At 35.8% G+C, this 21253-nt stretch overlaps 1 protein-coding gene across 46 annotated transcripts in view; it reads left to right on the top strand.

Annotated features, from left to right (window-relative positions):
• Positions 1 to 21253, top strand: part of PTPRD (protein tyrosine phosphatase receptor type D) — an 834341-nt gene that overhangs the window by 507435 nt on the left and 305653 nt on the right. For 25 of the 46 annotated variants that reach the window (XM_045043809.1, XM_045043824.1, XM_045043823.1 and 22 more), the window contains exons 3-4: positions 800 to 945; positions 4309 to 4450. In XM_045043809.1, coding sequence (XP_044899744.1) covers positions 800 to 945; positions 4309 to 4450 — 288 coding nt within the window. Of the gene's footprint in view, positions 1 to 799; positions 949 to 4308; positions 4451 to 21253 lie in introns of all 46 variants that reach the window. The other 21 variants (XM_019815913.3, XM_045043800.1, XM_045043802.1 and 18 more) reach the window with 1 other exon arrangement.

Below are 21253 nucleotides of genomic sequence, written 5' to 3'. Positions count from 1 at the left end.
TTCTGGCCTTTTATCTTTAGGAATCTTTAAGTTTACATCTTTTGGGTTTTTTACAAAAATACCTTATTTTATTTTGTTTATTTTATTTTGTACTGTATTGTTTTATTTTTTTAATTTTTATTTATTTATTTATTTATTTATTTATTTATTTATTTATTGCTATAACTTTGGTGGCTTCTTGGCTCCTCTTTTATATAAATTGTGAAGTTAAGCTTCAAGTAAGGCAGCTCACACTATCTGGGTTAGAGAGTCACTTTACCGTTTTTCCTTCTTTCTGTGTCTTGCCAAACCTTCTAATTCAGGGCTATATTTCTTGTCCCTTTATAATTTCCTAGAATTTCCCTTAAATGTCACTAATTTTAATGGCTTACCAGTGGCAATGCTGCTTTCTGGCAGTGCCCTGATAGCAGCATCAAAGCAAAGAGCTAAAATTTTACTCACTTTGATTGATGAGCTCATTTTGTTACAGAGGACAAATTGGATTTTTTTTATACTGGTAATAAAAATTAATGTGTGATGTTGCTTTTCAGATGTTATTGGATCTCTGCCTTAATACAGATTTCAGCAATAAAAGCATTACCAGATAACTTGACCAGAAAGTTACCTCCCTCCCCTTTAAGCTACCCTTACAAGTAAAAGTTGCTTTTCTAATTTTGTAATCCAGGTGTGTGCATGTACGTATGTATATATGTATTGGCCTAATTGGGGTGGAGGGCTGTGGGGACAGCAATGGCAGTAGGACAATGCTTAGTGTTTCAATTTCCCATCTAATTGCCATGTTTATTTCTTTGTATTTCAGCACCTCCAAGATTTACAAGAACTCCTGTTGACCAGACAGGGGTCTCTGGCGGAGTTGCCTCTTTCATTTGCCAAGCTACAGGAGACCCAAGACCTAAAATTGTCTGGAACAAAAAAGGAAAGAAAGTCAGCAATCAGAGATTTGAGGTATTAGGTCCATTGTTCTGTTTCTCTGGGGGGAAAATGTATCCACTATATCTTTGGTTTGTATATTACTTGCTTGTTTTACTTGATATAAAGTGCTGTAATCACTGAGATACGGCATTCTTTTTGTTGCTTGTGTTGGAAAACTTAATTCTAAATGACTTTCTAAAAGGGAATTTGGGGGGTTCAGGTGACTAACTTTTGTATTTAATTGTATCCGGCTCAAAGTGTTCCTGGTATCCATCTGTTAGCCTCATCCTCAGACTGTTCCCTCTCAAAATTGCAATATGAGAGTCTCACATCCTCTCACAACCAAGTCTATAATATGAGTGACAACTTCCTATGCTATCAGCTCTTATTGAATTATGTGCTTGTCCCTGGACAAGCTTGTAGATAGACAACTGGATGGTACAGGCCAACTAATTTAACTTCATCTGAACCTACCTCTGTTGCTGGGAATGGGGTCAGTTCCATCCAACTCTATGGCTTTGGAATGAGGGAACAATGTTTTCCTATAGGGAAATCAGATGCATATAACAAGGAAGAAGGGGAATGGATACTGGGCAGCCAATGAAGTTGTCCACTACACCTCACACCTGTGTTTTACAAGTACCATAAGCTAAAATGAGAGATTAGCTCCAGTGTGTTAGTCTAAGCACTACTCTGGAAGAACATACCCAATCAGGTTGATATTGAAGTTAAACCTATTAAACAAATTACTCAGGAAAGCTCAGTGTGTTGAAGGTTATGAAGCGTAATTCCGATATTATTTTGGGTGTTTTTAAGGAGATTAATGGTACAGAAATTTGCAGAGGAAAATTGGAAGAAGCACACAATACCATACCTGAGATTTAAGACTTAGAGAGGAGTGCTTGATTCTTAGAAAATACCAAAACTTCCAAACTGCCCCAAATTGTAAAAGTCACTTTCTTTTACCTGAGTTTCTGACATACTCCATAGCCTAATGAATAGTTTAGCAAATTAAAGGCCGTTTCTAGTTAAAAGAAACATAGCAAGTACAAAATTCAGAACATTTTTATTTTACTCATTTTTCACCAGTTTTCACAGAGCAGTAAATGGTCCAAATGCATAAAGGGTATAATTAATTATACCTCCAAAAATTGAAATGTGCACTCTAGTTTACAAATGATAAATGTAAAATTACATTTGTTTGAAAATCAAATACCTACAGTGATTTAAACATTAGAACATCTTAAGATTTGAGAAATAGTTCTTATATCATGTAGAAAGTGATGTGTGTGTGTGTGTGTGTGTGTGTGTATGTGATCTTTAGTACTTTTTTTAGTTTAAATGAAATTTCATTTTTTGTTAAAGAGGAGTTTGACATCATACTTCCTGTTGACAATAGCTTCTTGACAAAATATTGTAACCAAGATTAAATTTAATAGTAAACATTCCAAAGCATGAGCTCTGCTCATTATATAATTCCTAATGAGAGTCATATAAACACAGCCAAGGAAAATTAATTATTTTTACATGAAGCACCTACATCAAATAGTGTTGAGTCTTGGGTTGAGAATCTTTAAAACCTGGAATAGTATATATGCATTTTTTTTTGTTTTGCTAGTTTATAAAGTCTGGGAGAACTCTAAGTGAACTCTCTTCTTCTATCTCCAGTTGTAAATACAATGTCTGGCCTAGAGTAGGTATACAATTGATACTGGATATTAAAGAAGGTTTTCAAATTGGAAATTATAGCACTAGCTCAATGTGTAGTATATTGGTTGTTTGTTGAAAGAGGATTGGTCTAACTCTAGGAAATAGTTCAGAAATGTAAGCACACAGTAAAACAATTAATCAAAAGTGATTAAGAGAGTAGATTCTGAGACTTATCACAGGAAGAATTTTTTTCTTTTTATTGTATCTATGTAAGATGATGGATATTAATTAAACCTATTGTAGTAATAATTTCACATATTTGTAAATTAAACCATCATGTTATATGACTTACACCTTAAACAGTGATATTTGCCAATTATTTCTCAATGAAAAAAATCAAAATTTAAATTGCCATTAAGGATGTTTAAGCCTTTCTCTACAGTAAGCTGTGAGATGTTTATAAGTATATACGTATTTTTACTTATGACACAGTTGGCTAAGATTGCAGTAACTATGAAACCTTTTACTCCCAAGATGCATAGTGGATTCATTCTAAAATGTATGCTTAATAGAGTTGAAAATAAATCATAGTGCATTGAGAAGTGGTACCTTTTGGCTATCTTTGTGAATTTAAAACATTAAGTGGAATACAGAAAGTACTTAAAGTGGATATATTTTAAAAACATCCAATCTCTTTCTTCCATATGTTGACATAAACACATTTACACACAAAATCTGGGATTGAGCATCCCAATAAATGTATTTATAAGGCATTCTCAGTTCATAATTTAGGCACATGGAAGTATTAGTCACAGGGAAATGCCAAAAACAAAACAAAACAAAACAGAAACAAAAACACTAAAACCAGAAAGCACAGCAACTAAGTGAGCAGCTGAAAGAACACAGTACAGTTATAGAAAAGATAAGTAGAGGACTACACAGTTTTGTACTCATGTTTATCAATATCATCATCGTTATGATTTTTAAGTAGTTCTTGAATTAGCTGACAAATATCTAGGGTTGCTAAACTGTTTCAGAGTACAGTCCATAATGATAGTGAATTCAGGCTTACTCTTTAGTACATTAATTTTCTGCCCGGTGAAGCAAGCCTCCATTTTACCGCAAGAAAGCCCTAAAAATGCAGAAAACGCTAAGCTAGAACAAATACTGCAATGATTTATGGCAAAATTAATGCATGCCATCAGTCTCTTGGGTTGTGAAAGCCATCTCGTTGGCTGCCTAAGTATTAGATTTATGCAGTTTCTCTTCATGGTTTTCTCATCTATACTGTTCAGGATGAAACACTTTAAACGAGCAACCCTATCTCTGGTGGCACACATTATGTCTTCACCTAACAGTCCAATTATTGAGTGGATCCACATATCTATATGTGCTCTCAAAGACAGAATAATTTGAGAAAGTTATCCATCATAGCAGCAAGTCTCTTCCAAAATTAATAGGGTCAAATTCCCCTGGATACACATACTGGACTATTTCCGTGAGTACATTGTCAATGGTTTTCAGTAGACTTTGCATTTGTAGCTGCATGTCTTTCCCCTTGTTCAGAAGAAGATTCATTAAATTAAACCAATTACTCTGTTTTGCTGCTGTGTATCAAAATTTAGTCTTAAAGTGCTGCTGTGTTGATTCTGAGCCTAAAAACTGGCTCACCACTGTATTAAGAGGTTTAGTTGAGAGGTAGACGATTGTAACAACACCTGTGACAGCTATTGTCTCCTCTAATAGGTAATAGAGTTTGATGATGGATCTGGATCAGTTCTCAGAATACAACCCTTACGGACTCCGCGGGATGAGGCCATTTATGAATGTGTGGCCTCGAATAACGTGGGAGAAATAAGTGTATCCACCAGACTCACAGTTTTGCGTGGTAAGTAATCAAATACAAGGTTGTTGCCTGTGTCATTGTTGAAATTCTGTATCCCTGGTGTTCTTTTGTAGGACCACTAAAAAGAGTAGGATTGTCATGACAGTTAAATGGGAAATGAATTTAAATACAATGTTTATAAGGGTAAAGCCTTTAAACAGAGTGGGTGCCTTTTTTCACGAGTCTTGAAATAATCCTAACCAGGGAGAGAAAAGAAAATCACAGAGAAGTGCTGATTTCCAATGCCAGATATCATTGTGATTTTTGGTACTGTGCCTCGAAAGGAAACAGGGCCTGCTAGTCTTTTGCATGTTAGCATTGCTTATGTATGGATTTTTTTGTACCAAGGTTGGGAACTACTTTCTGCGGATTACTACGTTTGACCTTGATGTTTGCAAAATTAAAGGAGCGTCCTCTACCTAAAGATCAGTTCCTCTTAAACAGAGGAATTGAGAAAAAGAAAGACACGTTTCTTCTTTATGTCAAAAAATGTGTTTTTATTTTACCTTTTTATATTTTTTCAACTAGCATCTGTTAAGGCAAAGTGAGTGGAAACAGTGTGTCTCCATATATGTTTTTAGCTATGTGGCTTATGCAGTTTGACCAAAGTATGAAATGACTTCCCAAATTTCCAGTACTAAAAGTGTTCCTACTTTCTAGACTTTCCTTAGAATGGCAGTACTAGAGAATAAAGGCTAGTGATTAATAATAGGCTGTTGTATGTCTCTAAGTCAATAATTTTGTGTAGAGATAAGAATATCATCTGAATTAGCTTACTGGTAGTTGACCTCTCCAAACTAATACTCCTGTGCCTTTATCTCTTTTTTTCTCATACACAATTTTATTTCTTTGTTTATTTTGAACCTCACTTTGCTTAATTCCACCACTTGTGAGAACAGACTTTCTTAAGATGAAGTTTATTTATTTTGAGAGGAGGAGTTGGAGGGGCAGGGAGAAGAAGAGACAGAATCCCAACCAGGCTCCACCTTGTCAGCACTGAGCCTGATGCGGGTCTTGAACTCACGAACCATGAGATCATGACCTAAGCTGAGATTTAGAGTCAGATGCTCAACTGACTGAGCCACCCAGGCTCCCCCAAAAATGTTTAAATAATGTAAATATGTTACTAAGTCTCAGGAGAAATACTGACCAACTTGATATAGACCTTTTAAATGAGCATAACAGAACGCTGCTTAAAAAAATTTAAGTCAGATTTGGGCTACATTTCTGTCCATTATGACAAGCTATGTTTACATACAGCGCTCTCATCCTCCTATAAATACATCTAGATGTTGATAAAACATATCTGAAAATAAAATTAAATGCATGATTAGGCTTGCAAACAAGAAAGAAGTTTCCAGGTGCTATAGACAAAGAGAGAATCTCCAGAGAATAGACAATTTATAATCTCATAAGCCAAGATAATAACCAAAAGGACCATATGCTTTATGGCTGGTGTGTTAGCTCTGCAGCACACAGGCCTATGTAAAATAAAGTGAAAGTAAGAAGAGCTAGATCAGCTCTCTGCATAAAGGTGAGAATTCTAGCACTACTTCTACAGTGCCATCCTCAGAACTTAGAATCAAACATCAAAACTGGTCAGATACAGTGACTCTCACACAGTGTGCAACAGGCAGCCCTTAGGTACTCACCCCGCAGAGATGCTCCCACAACTCAGGATATACAACCCTAGACAAGGTCATTCATTCTCAGATGGGCTCATAACTACCAGTTCTAAAGCATGAAAGCCAGCTCTAATTCATGAAGGACAGTAAGCACAATCAATGAGAGTAGAAATTATGATCTGATGAAGTGCAGATAATGAACCATATGAATGAGTTTGGAAAGAAATGCATTTTAAATATTTGAAAAGATAATGGAAAGACTAAAATCTCTCAGGCAAGAATAAGATCTAAGGGGGGGAAAAAGAACACATGGGAGTTGGAAGTCAGATTTTAGAACTGGAAGGAATATTAGAAACTGTTTGTAACATTTACTACAAAATATATATACATATGTGAATATCCGTATATGTGTTCATATAAACTTAGATAGTAGGTGTGAACATTGTAGAATAAGTTCTTCAGGTGTTCATATCTGAAGCAAACTCAGACTAATTTGTTGATTTTCTTTTTACATTTTAATCTTCATTTCTTCACCTAGTTTAGAACTAATGCTGTTATGCAGAAAGTGTATTACAAAGGTATGGTAAAGTAAAATTTATCACAAACACTTCCTATTTCCTTGAATCCACTCCTTAAAAGGAAGCAATGACAGTCATTTGGCTTGACTTAATCTTCATGCATGTAATGAAGAGATTAACAAAACTTGGAGTAAAATACCACTAAGATTTTCACATGAATTTGTATTTTCCTGCCTCGCAGCTGATCTACTCATCTACTTTTATTCAACTAGCTCTCACATAAAACAAATACACTTGAACATTTTAATATGATCTTAACTTCTATGTGAAAATCTGTCATATGTAAGTGCATTTGTCTGAAAATTTATGATTCTAGTAAAGATAGTTAAACCTTTTTTTTTTTTAAAGGCTATGTTTAGCAGTTTTGGAAATGTTTCATGAGAAAAACTCAAAGGTATTTTGGATAATGGAAAACTAGTCTAAACATAACTTAAAATAGAAAACTTTTCCTATATCCCTGTGGGATGAAATAAATGGGGTTGGGAATTATCTTTGTCTCCGAGGGCTACCTCTTTGTTTAAAATTTCTAAATAACTAATCATAATTCCATTAATGATAGTCTTGAAAAAATATTCCAGTAGCATAATCACATTCATAGAATATGGGTAAGGTGAACAGTTAGTTGAAATGAATGTGAAGAGTTTCCTACTACCACTGATGAGCTTTGTGCCCATTTTAAGTTCACTTGCTTTTGGAAATCACCTTGGTAGATACTCAAGTTCTCTGCTCTGCAGTTGGATCAGCCTGCTGTACACTTTCAGTCAGTGGCCCTCATCAGACACCCATTTCATCCACATGGGTCATTTACTATTTCCCTACTTTGCTGACAATGCCAAAAATGTGCCAACTGTCATGATGGGTTTTGTCTAAGTGGACTGGATGGAGATCACTAATTTATTTCACACAGGCTACTAGAGAACCTAATTACTTGGAGATTTAAACATCTGAACTGTGTGGCTAATGCAGAAGACATTGAAACAATACTCTGACCACCTGTGTGCATTAAGGGGAGTATTTCAGGGGAAAGTTTCCCTCTGTAGCTCTGTTCAAATTGCCCTAGCTCTGAAAAACTGTTTTCATAAGGAATGATAACTATAAGCTCAGGCTGAACATGCCCTGGAATGAGATATTTAGGCAATTACCATTTATACACTGTGCACTGTAGTTCATAGAAGTTGTAGGAGAATATGGAGTTGGATGCAGTACTTATGGCCTCTAGGTCATATTTTAATTTTTGGTTTTTTTTTTTTTTTGGCTGCCCTGCATGTGGAGACACAGGCAAATACCAATTCCCTCTTTCTGTAGTACTTTAGGACACTGAGCATATCTGTCATACATATGTTTTCCCTCCTAAGCAGAACTTTAACTGAAGGCTTCAGATACCACTGAGGGGTTATTAAGGGCTGAGACTTACCTAATTATAGAATTTGAAGGACTTTAGATTACAAATTAGGTTTTCAAGGGCATGAGTAGGACCAGAGAGGGTATTTTAAGAAGAGGATCATTATCCAGATGTATTTAGTTCTTTCTGAATCTTTGGTTCACTGGTTGTAATTTCTTACTGGCCAAAGATTATTAAGGGAAGTCTTGTAGTATAAATTCATATAATGATAAATGGAATTGAAAATGTTATCTCAAATACATGTTACCAGCACCAGGGCAGAGAAAATTAGATATTACCAATTTTGCATGTAACTGTCTAAATGTCATGTTTCTAGAATTTAGATATTTTTTAAGCAGTAATCAGAAAATAAACATATTATTGGCATCCAAAACAGCATGTAATACATTATTCTTTTAAGTTTAGTGGACTATTTTTGGAGACTTGTCCATTCCCAAATAGCACTGCCCCCCAAAATACCACTAGCACTACCACAACAAAACAGTGTCTAATATATAATACTGTTGCTCTTACCTACTTAAAGGAGACTATCTTTTTCATACAACACAAATAAAGTAAAATTGCTGTCTGAAAAAGTTAGTTAAGGGGTGACTCAGTAGGTTAAGTATCTGACTTCAGCTCAGGTCATGATCTCACAGTTCGTGAGTTTGGGGCCCGCATCAGGCTCTGTCCTGATAGCTCAGAACCTGGAGCCTGCTTCGGATTCTGTGTCTTCCACTTTCCCTGCCCCTCCCCTGCTTGCACTCTCTCTCTCTCTCTCTCTCTCTCTCTCTCTCTCTCTCTCTCTCTCTCTCCCTCTCTCCCTCTCTCTCTCTCCCTCTCAAAAATAAACATTAATTTTTTATAAAGTTAGTTAAGCAAATATTACACAATCTAATTACCTAGTTTTGCAGATATATTTTATGAAGCAATACTTAATGTTTACTCCACGCAAATGCATCGTATTTTATGAATGGCCACCATCAAGACATGAGACAAAATACAAAGTTCTCACTTTGTAATCACTGGTAATTTGAGTTCCAACTATAGTTTTGTCCCAACATAGCTGTGGCATCTTGAACAAATGTGTTAACTTCCCTACTTTCCTGTTCATTTTATTCTCCTTCCTCCTCTTCTACCCCCTCTCCTCCTCCTCCTCCATCTTCATTTTTATTATTGTTTTTATTTTTTTTTATCTTCACATGCACAGAGAAGCCAAAGACATTGGACTAGGATCACTCAGATCTTTTTTCTTTAGCTTTCTAGATTCAGTGACATGCCTGTTTCATAATCCAGTTCTTGCAAGATGGAAAAAATATGCTTCTTGAAGGTGACTGTTACTGAGATAGTAAAACACACAGTGAGCAGTTGCATGAGACAGAAAAGGCATTTCATTGGGAAATGGAGAGAAATGTTTGCATAATATGTCGGTTTCAAAAAAATGTAAGCCGTTATGGCAGTTGTTAAAAAAACAACAACAACTTTTACAATCTTTCGGGGAGAAAGCAGTCGCCTCTCTCCACCATTGTGCAGTACCCTGTGATCAGAATTAGCATGTTCATTACAGTCTCATTTTATTAATGCCTCTTTTTGAAGATGAACACAGTTGTCCCCGCTGTGAAAATGGTACTTTGCTGTTTATGTTATAAAGTGGTCTCGGCTGGGGATCCAGGCTAGGAACATTAAAGAACAAAGCACAGCTGCTTGACTGTCACACAAAAGGATTTTTATGAAAGACAGAAACAAAAGGAAGGGTGGCCAACACAGAACAAACTTGCTGACAATTATGGTACTGAGTGAAGATTATTTGAAAAGGCTTATAAAATAGTTGCGTAGTTGGAATAAATTGATAACAACATGATAAAGCCTTCCTGTGTACTCTACTTCCTTGCGGAAAAGAGGAGGTAGTGGGCAAAGCCACGTAAGTACACAGAAACTTCTGACTTTTGGACTTGTGGTCCTAAGAACTTATAAATAGCTGTTCTTTACGTGTTAGTGTTCACCAAGGCAGGAGCCCATGCACACAGGTCCTTGGGACCGTTGTAAGGAGAGACATTAAAACAAATAATATTTGGGGCTCCTGGGTGGCTGAGTCGATTGGGCGTCCAATTTCAGCTCAGGTCACGATCTCGAGGTCCGTGAGTTCGAGCCCCGCGTCGGGCTCTGGGCTGATGGCTCAGAGCCTGGAGCCTGCTTCGGATTCTGTGTCTCCCTCTCTCTCTGCCCCTCCCCCGTTCATGCTCTGTCTCTCTCTGTCTCAAAAATAAACGTTAAAAAAAATTTTGTTTAAAAAAAAAAAAACAAATAATATTTGGGAAAAAGTGCATTTGTGAGCTGAGACATTTTCCTGCTTCCTTGTGGTCAGTCTTTTAAGGATTATTGTGTTGGTGATGCATGCCACTTTCTTTGGATTGTTATCACTAGTTTTTCCACCCTGGGATTATGTCTTAAAGGACTCAGAGAGAATGAGTGCACTTGCAAATCTCAAGTGAGATTTTAGTGTTAAGTGAGAACAATTTTTTTTTTCTTTTGCCTTCATATTATTTTTAACTATTTTAAAATGAATATTAAGTCATGTGAGTACTTACTATTGATTGGCTGTTAATGGCACTATGGAAATGTCCAGCTGGAAGGGAATTTAGTGTTTACCTAGCCTTATCTCTTATTTTTGATGTAAGAAACCAAGGTCTAGAGAGTTTGGAATGATTTTTTTTTCTTTCTTGTTCATACAGCTAAGATTTTCTTTGGGTTTTACCCAGTCAAAAGTAAGCCCTGCTCTATTATGATGTGACTATGTACTGTAGCCCTTGGGTTATTTACTTTTGATGTAGTTATAAAAGATATTTTCCTGGAAGAACAATGTTCTTTCAGCTGATCAGCCACAGACAAACATGACATAAATGACAACAGTACTAATGTGCCATGGTGTCAAAAGTATGGAAAAGTCCTACATTGATGGTGCATCATGGGAGGGAAGAGACTTCTGAATTGAGGCTTAAAGAATATAGGATTTTATCAGGCAGAACTACTGTGAGAAAGTATGAGGAATACAGAAAAGCTTCATGAACATAGTTGCATAGATAAGAAATTATTAAATATTTGGACAGTGGATAGGAGTGGTATATTAGGGTTCTCCAGAGAAATGGAATATAAAGAGATTTATTATAAGAAGTTGGCTCATGTTTTTAAGAAGGCTTAAGACTCCCAAGATCTGCAGGTGAGTCGGTAAGCTGAAGACCCAGGACAGCTGATGATAGTCTAAAGGTCAGCAGGCTTGGGACTCAGGAAAAGCCCAGGTTTCAGGATGAGTCTGAAGACAGGAATAAGCTAATGTCCCTTTTGGAAGGCAATTAAGCAGGAGGAATTCTCTTACTGGGAGGAGGGTCATCCTTTTTATTCTATTCAGACCTTCAACTGATTGCAGGATATCCACTCACAATAGGATAGGCAATCTGCTTAACTGGGACTATTGATATAAATGTTAATCTCATCCAAACATCCTTACAATAATATCCAGAATAAGCTTTGGCCAAATATCTGGGCATCTAATGGCCCATTCTAGTTGACATATGAAATCAACCATCACAGGTGGGTATAAACAATAGTAGGTGAGAGTAGAGTAGAAATAAAAAAGAGTAATAGTAGAAGAAAATGAGCTTGGGACATACTTCATTGGCTAAAGAGAGCAAACTATACAAGTGAGAAATCATGTGACTAAATTAGCATAATCTGTCTCTATGAGTAGAAATTTGGAAAGAGGTTTGCTAAAATACTTAAAGTAATACAATTCATAGTCCTTTATACATAATTGATGTTTATACTTTAAAACTGGATATTTGGTTGTCTTTCACTGATATCATTTGAACAATTAAAAAATATCAGTTTCCTGGCTTTCAAATTAGTTTGATTTTAAGCTACTAAATAAGATGTAGTTTTAAAAGTTGTACATGCATAATTTATTGGGATTTAGGTCATACATATACCAACTGTTCCATCTCGGGTTTAATTATCAAAATCCTAAATACATATCTCCTTAAAAAAGCATGTAACCTCTTTTATTAAAAAACAGTAACTTGTGAATTAATGCCACACAGGTATGGTGACATACATCCTAATATTCTTAGTATGTTTTATCTTATTTTTTAAATTTTTTTAATGTTTATTTATCTTTGAGAGAGAGATAGAAAAAGAGCGCAAGTGGGGGAGGTGCAGAGAGAGAGGGAGACACAGAATTCAAAGCCAGCTCCAGGCTCTGAGCTGTCAGCAGAGCCTGATGTGGGGCTCAAACTCACCAGTCATGACCTGAGCCGAAGCTGGATACTTAACCAACTGAGCCACCCAGGCGCCCCCTTAATGTGTTTTATTAAATAACAGGACAACTTAAAAACTACCTTATCTGTGATCTTTCTAAATGAAACTGTGTTTTAACTTACATATCAAAACTTTCCATGCCTTATTTTTTTGTATCTTTAAGGTTTATCTTTGATTGTTAAACTTCACCCTTGCATTACTTATTATCACACAATGAAAAAAAATGTTTTTTTCTAATAGATATAGATCATAAATATGCCCCATTAAATTTTTTCTCATGCTTGATGATATGTGTGTTCAGATTATAAATTTGTTATCAGTGAGGGTTTTCTCAGAAGAGATCCTACATATTTTTAAAGTATAACACCAAAAGAACTGTTTAAAAAATGAAGCTGTTTATCATGCGTGAGACTAGAAAATCAATATGAACAATTTTCAGTGGCACACACACTTTGTGTGTGTGTGTTCATTTAATTCCATGGGTATCCACAGATCTGTCATTTATCAGCAACCAGAAAAATCAAATATGATAGAAAAATATTGTGTCATAAAAATTTATGGATTTTAATAAAATTAGTTATTAATTATAAGTAGTTAGACATTGTATAGTTTAACCAGAAATTCTGTTGGGGAGGTATATTTGTGCACATATATACATGTGTGTGTGTTGTCCGGTCAGTGTTTATATATAGTGTATGCATGACCTGTTTAATTTGCTTCATAGCACTTTCTACCATGTGAAATTATACTCAATTTCTTGAAACTTATTTTATGTACCTCCCCCTTTTGTGTATAAGCTCCATTATATTATTCTCTGGCCTAGAAATATTCCTAGCATTTACTGGGCCCCCAACAAATATTTGTGGCATGAATGTATACATATAAAGAAGGATGACTAGATATGGTTAGGTAAACACATATGATGCACCATTTGGACAGGAATTAATCTCACTTTACACATAAAGGAAGAAAGTGATCATTACTCCAATGGCCATTATAGGATAGAGGGTGAATTTGAGAACCAGAAAATCAGTGCAGACAGAAGGGTAATTTCAAAAAAAGATTGTTGAAACCGAGGGAACCCTCTGCTATGGAATGGGAATGTTCTTTGTAGCCAGATAGACATGGGTTTATGTTGAGTCTGTTTCTGATTCTAAGATGTTAGATACATTACCAAGTCTAAACTTGAATCTCCTCATATTTTATTTTATTTTATTTTATTTTATTTTATTTTATTTTATTTTATTTTATTTTAATATGAAATTTATTGTCAAATTGGTTTCCATACAACCCCCAGTGCTCATCCTAACAGGTGCCCTCCTCAAAACCCATCGCCCATCCTCCTCTCCCTCCCACCCCCCATCAACCCTCAGTTTGTTCTCAGTTTTTAAGAGTCTCTTATGTTTTGGCCCCCTCCCTCTCTAACCTTTTTTTCCCTTCCCCTCCCCCATGGTCTTCTGCTAAGTTTCTCAGGATCCACATAAGAGTGAAAACATATGGTATCTGTCTTTCTCTGTATGACTTATTTCACTTAGCATAACACTTTCCAGTTCCATCCACATTGTTACAAAAGGCCATATTTCATTCTTTCTCATTGCCACATAGTTTTCCATTGGGTATATAAACCAGAACTTCTTTATCCATTCATCACTTGATGGACATTTAGGCTCTTTCCATAATTTGGCTATTGTTGAGAGTGCTGCTATAAACATTGGGGTACAGGTGCCCCTATGCATCAGTACTCCTGTATCCCTTGGGTAAATTCCTAGCAGTGCTATTGCTGGGTCATAGGGTAGATCTATTTTTAATTTTTTGAGGAACCTCCACACTGTTTTCCAGAGTGACTGCACCAGTTTGCATTCCCACCAACAGTGCAAGATGGTTCCCGTTTCTCCACCTAGTCACCAGCATCTATAGTCTCCTGATTTGTTCATTTTAGCCACTCTGACTGGCATGAGGTGGTATCTGAGTGTGGTTTTGATTTATATTTCCCTGATGAGGAGCAACGTTGAACATCTTTTCATGTGCCTGTTGGCCATCCAGATGTCTTCTTTAGAGAAGTGTCTATTCATGTTTTCTGCCCATTTCTTCACTGGATTTTTTTTTTCGGGTGTGGAGTTTGGTGAGTTCTAGTATCCAAAATCTATAAAGAAATCTCCTCATCTTTAGAGTGGAGAATAATCCTATGTTTTTAGCATTGTTTTTAGAAATTAATAGCATACATGTGTAAAGCATGTGGCACAGTGATTCAAATATAAAAGTTGCCAAAAAATGGTCATTTCCTTTCTTCTCCCTTAATTATCTCTTTGAAGTCGAACTGTTTGGTTCAGACCTCTTGTCCACTGCTGAATCCTCAGCATCTAGGGCAGTGCCTGGCACATAGTAATTCAGTAAATGTTCATTAAATGAATGCATGGCTACTGTGATGGAAAGGGAAGATCAACAATCCTGGCAAAGAAGTTTACTCTGGCTTATAAAACATCGCTTTGTGCAAATGACTAAAAATCAACTTTGTACATGAAAATAAGATGATAGGAAAGCCTGAAACTATGTATTGTGTTACCAAGTTATTTGGAATGACTGAAGATTATGTACTGGTGCAGTGCCCTTTATTATGAAATAACAAGAATTTTTAGCTTCTTCCCCCCCCCCCTTACATTTGTGCCTAATATTGTATTAACACATATTCCCGTGGTGTTTGGAACGCTTGTATGCTGCTAACTAATAGTCAATTTTTGGATTGCCTATGTCCGAGTAGGGTCATACTTAAAATATGACCTTGGTTCTGTGACATCTGGACTGCCATAGGTCACAGAACAGATGAAAACCTATAATTGTTTTTTGCCTTTAATGTCTATGAAAATGCAGCATCATTAGTTATATATTTTAGAAGAAACAAGAATATTTCATACATCATGTCAATATTTAAAGAGGTAGTGAAAAAGGTTTTGTTTGGTTGGTTTTTGTTTTTGTACTCTACATGATCTGTGCTACCACCTTTGGTGTAGCAGGTGATGGCAGGTGTGGTTATGAGTTCAGGTTCTTCCAGCAGACAGATCTGCATTCAAATTCTGACTCCACAATTTGCTCTGTGGCTATGTGCAGATTTCTCAACTTCTCTGAGCTTCAGCTTCTTTATCTGTCAAGTGGAGATAGTAAGAAAATCTAGTACCTAAACTAGAAAGAGGGAATACAGGAGATGATCCACATAAAGCTTTCTAGCAAAGTGCCAGGCACTCAGTAAATGTGAATATCATTATCCTCACCAATATTATTACTACCAGTACTATTATTATAATTACCAATAGTTAATTTTAAATTATTTTGATTAAAGATCATTGCCATACATGTGAAGTAGAATTTTCTGATGCCGGCACAACTATCTTTCTAAGCCTATAAAAATGAATAATTTTATAGTTGTTATGTCAGGCTGCCTTGTCCACTAAATAATAATCCTGTTGTTCAGATGTATGAGCCACCATTCGACCTCTTTGGCTCCACAGAGTAGTTGAAATTTGAATGTCATCCTGCTGTAAGTGATTGGGGAGTGTATTTAACAGAAAAAGAGATGAAGCTTTTCTTTTATCCTTACAACAGTTATCTCCATGCTTAGACTGGAGGTTTCAAGAGGTCAGGGCTTTGTCTGGTTTAAGATTGAGCACGCAGCACCATGCTTGACATGTTGCAAGTTTTCAATAAATATTTGTTGACTGAGTGAACAAATGACAAATTTAACAAAGAAGTTTCTATTTTTTTTTATTTCAGAACTACTTCATTTAAGGTTTTATTAAAAAACACCTCAAAAATTACTGATAACTGAATATGCTGTTTCCACATTTAGGATAAGCACACAGTGCACAAGATGCAATTTATATTATTTCATGAACGTATTCATTTGATAATATGGTTCTCCCTTATTCCATAAGGATTGTGTTAAGGGTTGGGAATAAAAAGATGGAACAAACTTTACCACCACCTGCCTTCAAGGAAGCTACAATCTCTGACAAGAAACCATAATTTTGGTTAAAAATGAAAGGCAATTATACATATAATACTGTGGTTGAGGATAATGAAGTATATTTTTAGAAGTGTGTTCATTAGAATTCCGCTTACACCTTTCTAAGCTAGTACTTGTGTAAGAACTAATGTCTCCTTGAGTATTCCATCAATATGACAGTAAGGTTTGTTGAAATATAAGATGTGTTTGACACATGAAGCTTCAGCTGACAGAAAAATTAAACTCATCTTTTTTTTCTGAAGAGGAAAAGTGTTCTGAGAGAACATTATATTTTATTCGTAGTATGATTTGGGATATACTTTGCTTGGGTTTTGAGAAAATATGATGCAGTAAAAAAATGTAAGTCATTACCTTCAAAGTAATATTCCCATTTGTTTCTTTCCCAACTAATAGTGAAAGAAATTTTTATGGCTACACTTACCATTTTTTATGACTCCTTTTTGCTCTAGGTGGAGATGACAAGGCAGACCTAAATATGAAATGATTTTAATAAAATATCTTAAAACATCTTCTCCCTCAGAAGACTTCATTAAACAAAATTGATTTTCATAATAAAATATTTATTTATTAACAAAAACGGGAGGTTAGATGTTTTTACCTTAGAGGAAAAGCCATTAGCATATACTCAAAAACAGGAACATTCTTACATTCATAGGTATTTTGCTTCGTAAGGCCTAAGTTGAGTCAGAGCCCCATACCCTAAAGGATCTTCCGTTTACATTCTGGTTTTATGCATGTCATTATATCTTATGATGACAGCTCTGAATTTCCAGGTATTGCCCAGCCTGTTGTAAACTGACAAGGAGTGCTACAGCTGACTTACTGGGCAAGGAGGGGAGGGGGGTCCCATGAATCTTTGCAGCAAGGATGCATTAATAAAGTTAGCCTCACTGGCTCAACAGCAAATGGAATTCCCTCATCTCAGCTTACAAACAGATAAATCATCCCCTAGGAGAAAGAGTCCACTTTGAGTTAAATTATTTTTCACAATAATTTACCACAAACCCGCTATAAAGAGCCAAGGAGGATGCTCAATGCTAGCCAGAAGGACTGGGGTTTGGGCTAGTCTTATCTTAATTTCCTATCAACATGTTTAAAATATGGCTCTGATAATTTAAAAAGAAACAAAAAATGTCGATGTGGTATGTTTTAAGCAAGCCTTGCTAACTACATGTAAACAGCATTGATCAAGCTCAGGGACCATTCTTCTTGTCTCCTTCAGTGATAAATCCTTAGTCAGAGAACCCCACCAAACCATTGCTGTTTTCGGGTGCCAGAAAATCTATTGAGAGTGGTGGAGGGGAAGTGATCTGGCGTGGAGTTGAGGTAGAGACAGATTTACTCTGGAGCTAAGGAAGCTTCAGTGTCAAGGCCCTTGCTTGCTTGGGAGGGCCCAGTAGTATATTCAGTTGATTGTGTGGTTTTTTTTTTTCTAAAATTTGTGAAAGTAATATCTTTGCTTTCATTTTTATAAAGTAGGTCTGGTATCTAATATTTTATAAACTTCAGATTTTACAAAATCTGGCTCTGCCACTGAGATAAAACTAAGGGAAAATTGTTGTCCACATCAATGCGTGGATGTGAGTCTAATGTAGAAGAGCTAATGTCTTTCCTGACTCTCCCTCCATTGATTGGCACAGAATTAAAAGGATTTGCCTAGTGTTTATAATCCTGAATTTTTAAGTTTATGAAGAATATCTTAGCTTTTTTTCTTTCCTCTTCTTTTTAGCATACAATAGTACTCATGCAGTGAATGCAGACTGCTCTCTCTGGTAACAGGTACACTCTACACTTTACACAGGGATTAACTGAACTTAATCTGGTAATGCTTTTATTCCTTCATCCTAAAAAGCTGGTTTTTCTATTGCATCTTCCATCTGAATATCACCACCATGACCATCACTGAGGCAAAATAGTCTTTTCTGCAAGACACTGCATATTCATAATTTGAATATAATCTAGTTCTAATGTTTGGTGTCATTAATTACTAATATTTAGCAACTGAATTTCTAAGCTTATTCTCTGTGAGAATACATATTTTTTCTCTGTAAAAGAAGAGATAATGAGAAGGGCAGGAGTGGTTGGGGCTGTTTCCTTAAAGTGTTCTTCTATGAAATGAATATTTAAAAGATATTCAGGGATTAAAAAGGTCCTTTTTTATTATTGGATAAATAAATAGATAAATAAGAAAAAAGAAGGGAAAAAAAAGAGAAGATTCCTGCAGAATTAATAATCACCAAGCATGGAGGTCAGCTTGGGGATGTATGAATTTTAGTATGTAAGCATTCCCTCTGTTAGATCCAGAAAGATCCTTAACCCTGAAAGACAAGCCTGCTAAATACTAGACTGGCTAGTAAGGAAAGGTCCAAGTTCACAGGGACCAAAGTTCAGAAGTTGCCTGACCAAAATATCATAGATACTAAATGGAGTCTGTTTAGGTGTTCTGACTCCAAATCCTTTTCTCTATTGACTACTTCATGTTCTTCTGTGATGCTGTATTACAAAGAGTACAGTTGAGTGTAAAGTATCATGGGTGAGTATTAAGGATTGATTTTTTGGGTCTCTATTACAGGAATCAGAATGTGTGAAAAATATCTTAATGGTAGGAAGAGTGGCCACTGGGTTGGTTGTTTAGGGACATTTAGTCATCATCCTTGAGTTTCTCCTTAACAAGTGTAGAGAGTGGTGACAACATGAAAGGGTGGGATGGTGTGGAATGTAAGAGACAGATGTAAGAATGTAAGAGATGAAAAAAAAAAAAGAATGTAAGAGATGGATGCAATGAAAATGCATTAACAATGCATTAAAAAGTGTTCACTTTAAGGAAGACTTAGGGATCCCAAAGGCTGATTACAAAGATGCTTCCTAAATCTGGGTCTGAGGCAACCATAGGAAGTTAGAAGGTCAGTGTTAGTCATGTGAATTGTGGGAACTGAGTTGATGTTCTCTTTAAAACCTCTGGTTGATGGAACTTACCAAGATCCCTTACTATCAATCTGATAAGCTAACAAGAAAATAGTTCTCTTTCACTAAGAAAATTGTTCAAAGAATCATGACTTTGTAAACAATATGTTTTCATGAAAATGAATAGCCCAGATTCAGTTTGTTTATTCTTTTCGAATATTATCAGTTACTAGAATTGCTGAGGTAATTGGAAAACACCAAGCCCTTTGTACTTACAGTCTTTATTCAATCTTTATTAGAGAATAGGGGGCATGGTAATCTCTTTTTCAGAGCGCAAATATCTTACTAGTATAGGAAAATATTCTCTTTGCTGTACCCCACTGAGGGCCATTTTGTGAAGTAAGCATTCTTTCATTGTCTGTCTTGAACAGCAGTTGGTAGAAGCTTTATGTGTCTTATTGTTGAGGAGGTGACTTTAAATTCTTATTTTAGGCCAAAGTATCTGCAAATTAAGACTGCAGAAAGCAGCAGTGAGAAGATCCTCACAGTTCAACTCAGTTGGACAATTCTTCATTACACTGACAATTTAATTGGGTGTAAAAAGAAATGGCAATTTAAAATCAAGGTCTTTAAGTGGGACAACCTACCAGTTTCAAAGTTAGTATTTAAAAAAAAAAATCAGCAAGACTCAAAGAAGGTACATCCTTAGTTCTCTAGTTACTTCCTATTGTGTATGTTCTGTGCTGAAATTACCCAATCAGATGTTCCTTTTAATGGCAAATTTGCAAAAGAGTTTGAAGTTGAAGAGCAGAAACTGAATTCAACTTTTTGTGCCTGCACATAGACACATATAGAAATGTTTATTTTTATGGAAGTTTATTCACTCAGAGTTTATTGTTATTTTGGTGCTTCAATGACTATCAGTGGTTCTAATTCAAGCAACGTGGATGTTTTTAGTCCTTTATTTTTAAATAGGAATGAAATCGGTATTGCTTATCTCATGAGGGAGAGGTTGTGTTTGACTTATCCATGCTTGTATCCCCAGCACCATACAGTGGGTGCCACAGAGTGTGCACTCAAATATTTGTTGAGACAACGTGTTGAGTAAACTTTACAAATTGCTTAAGTGACATATCTGAGGTTGGCTGTAGCCTATTTATTTCTAATAATAACTTCCATCTATCAGGTTTTCTGCACATCCATTTCTCCAAAATGATACTGTAGTTGGTTCTCCTGAGAACTATAAAACTTTCAACTGCTCTCAGATTATAATAGGGTACTCTGTAGTTGAACCCTTATCAGAGGCACATGGCAGACAATTCCCTTCTCTACTTCCTTTTCCCTTCTTTCTTCTCTCTCTTCCTTCTTTCCACAAATATTTTAGATAATTGTAATTACTTGCCATCCATTTACTTTACATCCCAGGAGTCACCTAAATGTCATGAATTCTCATATGGAAATATATCTATTTCCTTTATGAAGAGGGACCAGGTTGAAAAAAAAAAGTATTTTTAAAAATGAATATTTTGGACAAAAGCTACAGAGAGTAGAGGATGGTTGTGCTTCTGAGCTTGTTTGAATAAATGTCATTTTATACACTGATAGTCCCAATTAAACCATTGCCAACTAGATTATTTCTAAATAAGAAAATGGCTGTGTATGTGCAAGCTGAAGCTCAGGGTCAGTTTCAGATTAGCTGGCGAAGGTAGTCTCAGCAACGCAGAGGACATAATCACTCCAGGAAGACTAATAGTGCACCTAAATTGTTAGCATGTTTAATCAGTAATTCAGAGGAAACAAACCAAGCAAATAACAACAACAACAAAACAACTAAGAAGGAACTTGCCTACACCCTCTGTAATAACAGTCTTATCTCTGTTAACTCTAACAGTCTTACCTCTCCCTTGAAAGATAGTTCTGTGTTTGAAATAAACTGAAAATAGGGTATCTCCATTTGAGTCAGGTTAGATCTGATAGGAACAATCCACA

The sequence above is a fragment of the Felis catus genome, chromosome D4 (genome assembly GCF_018350175.1).
Source record: "Felis catus isolate Fca126 chromosome D4, F.catus_Fca126_mat1.0, whole genome shotgun sequence".
Taxonomy (NCBI): Eukaryota; Metazoa; Chordata; class Mammalia; order Carnivora; family Felidae; genus Felis; species Felis catus.
The sequence above is the reverse complement of the archived record's forward strand: the minus strand, read 5'-3'. Positions and strand labels throughout refer to the sequence as shown.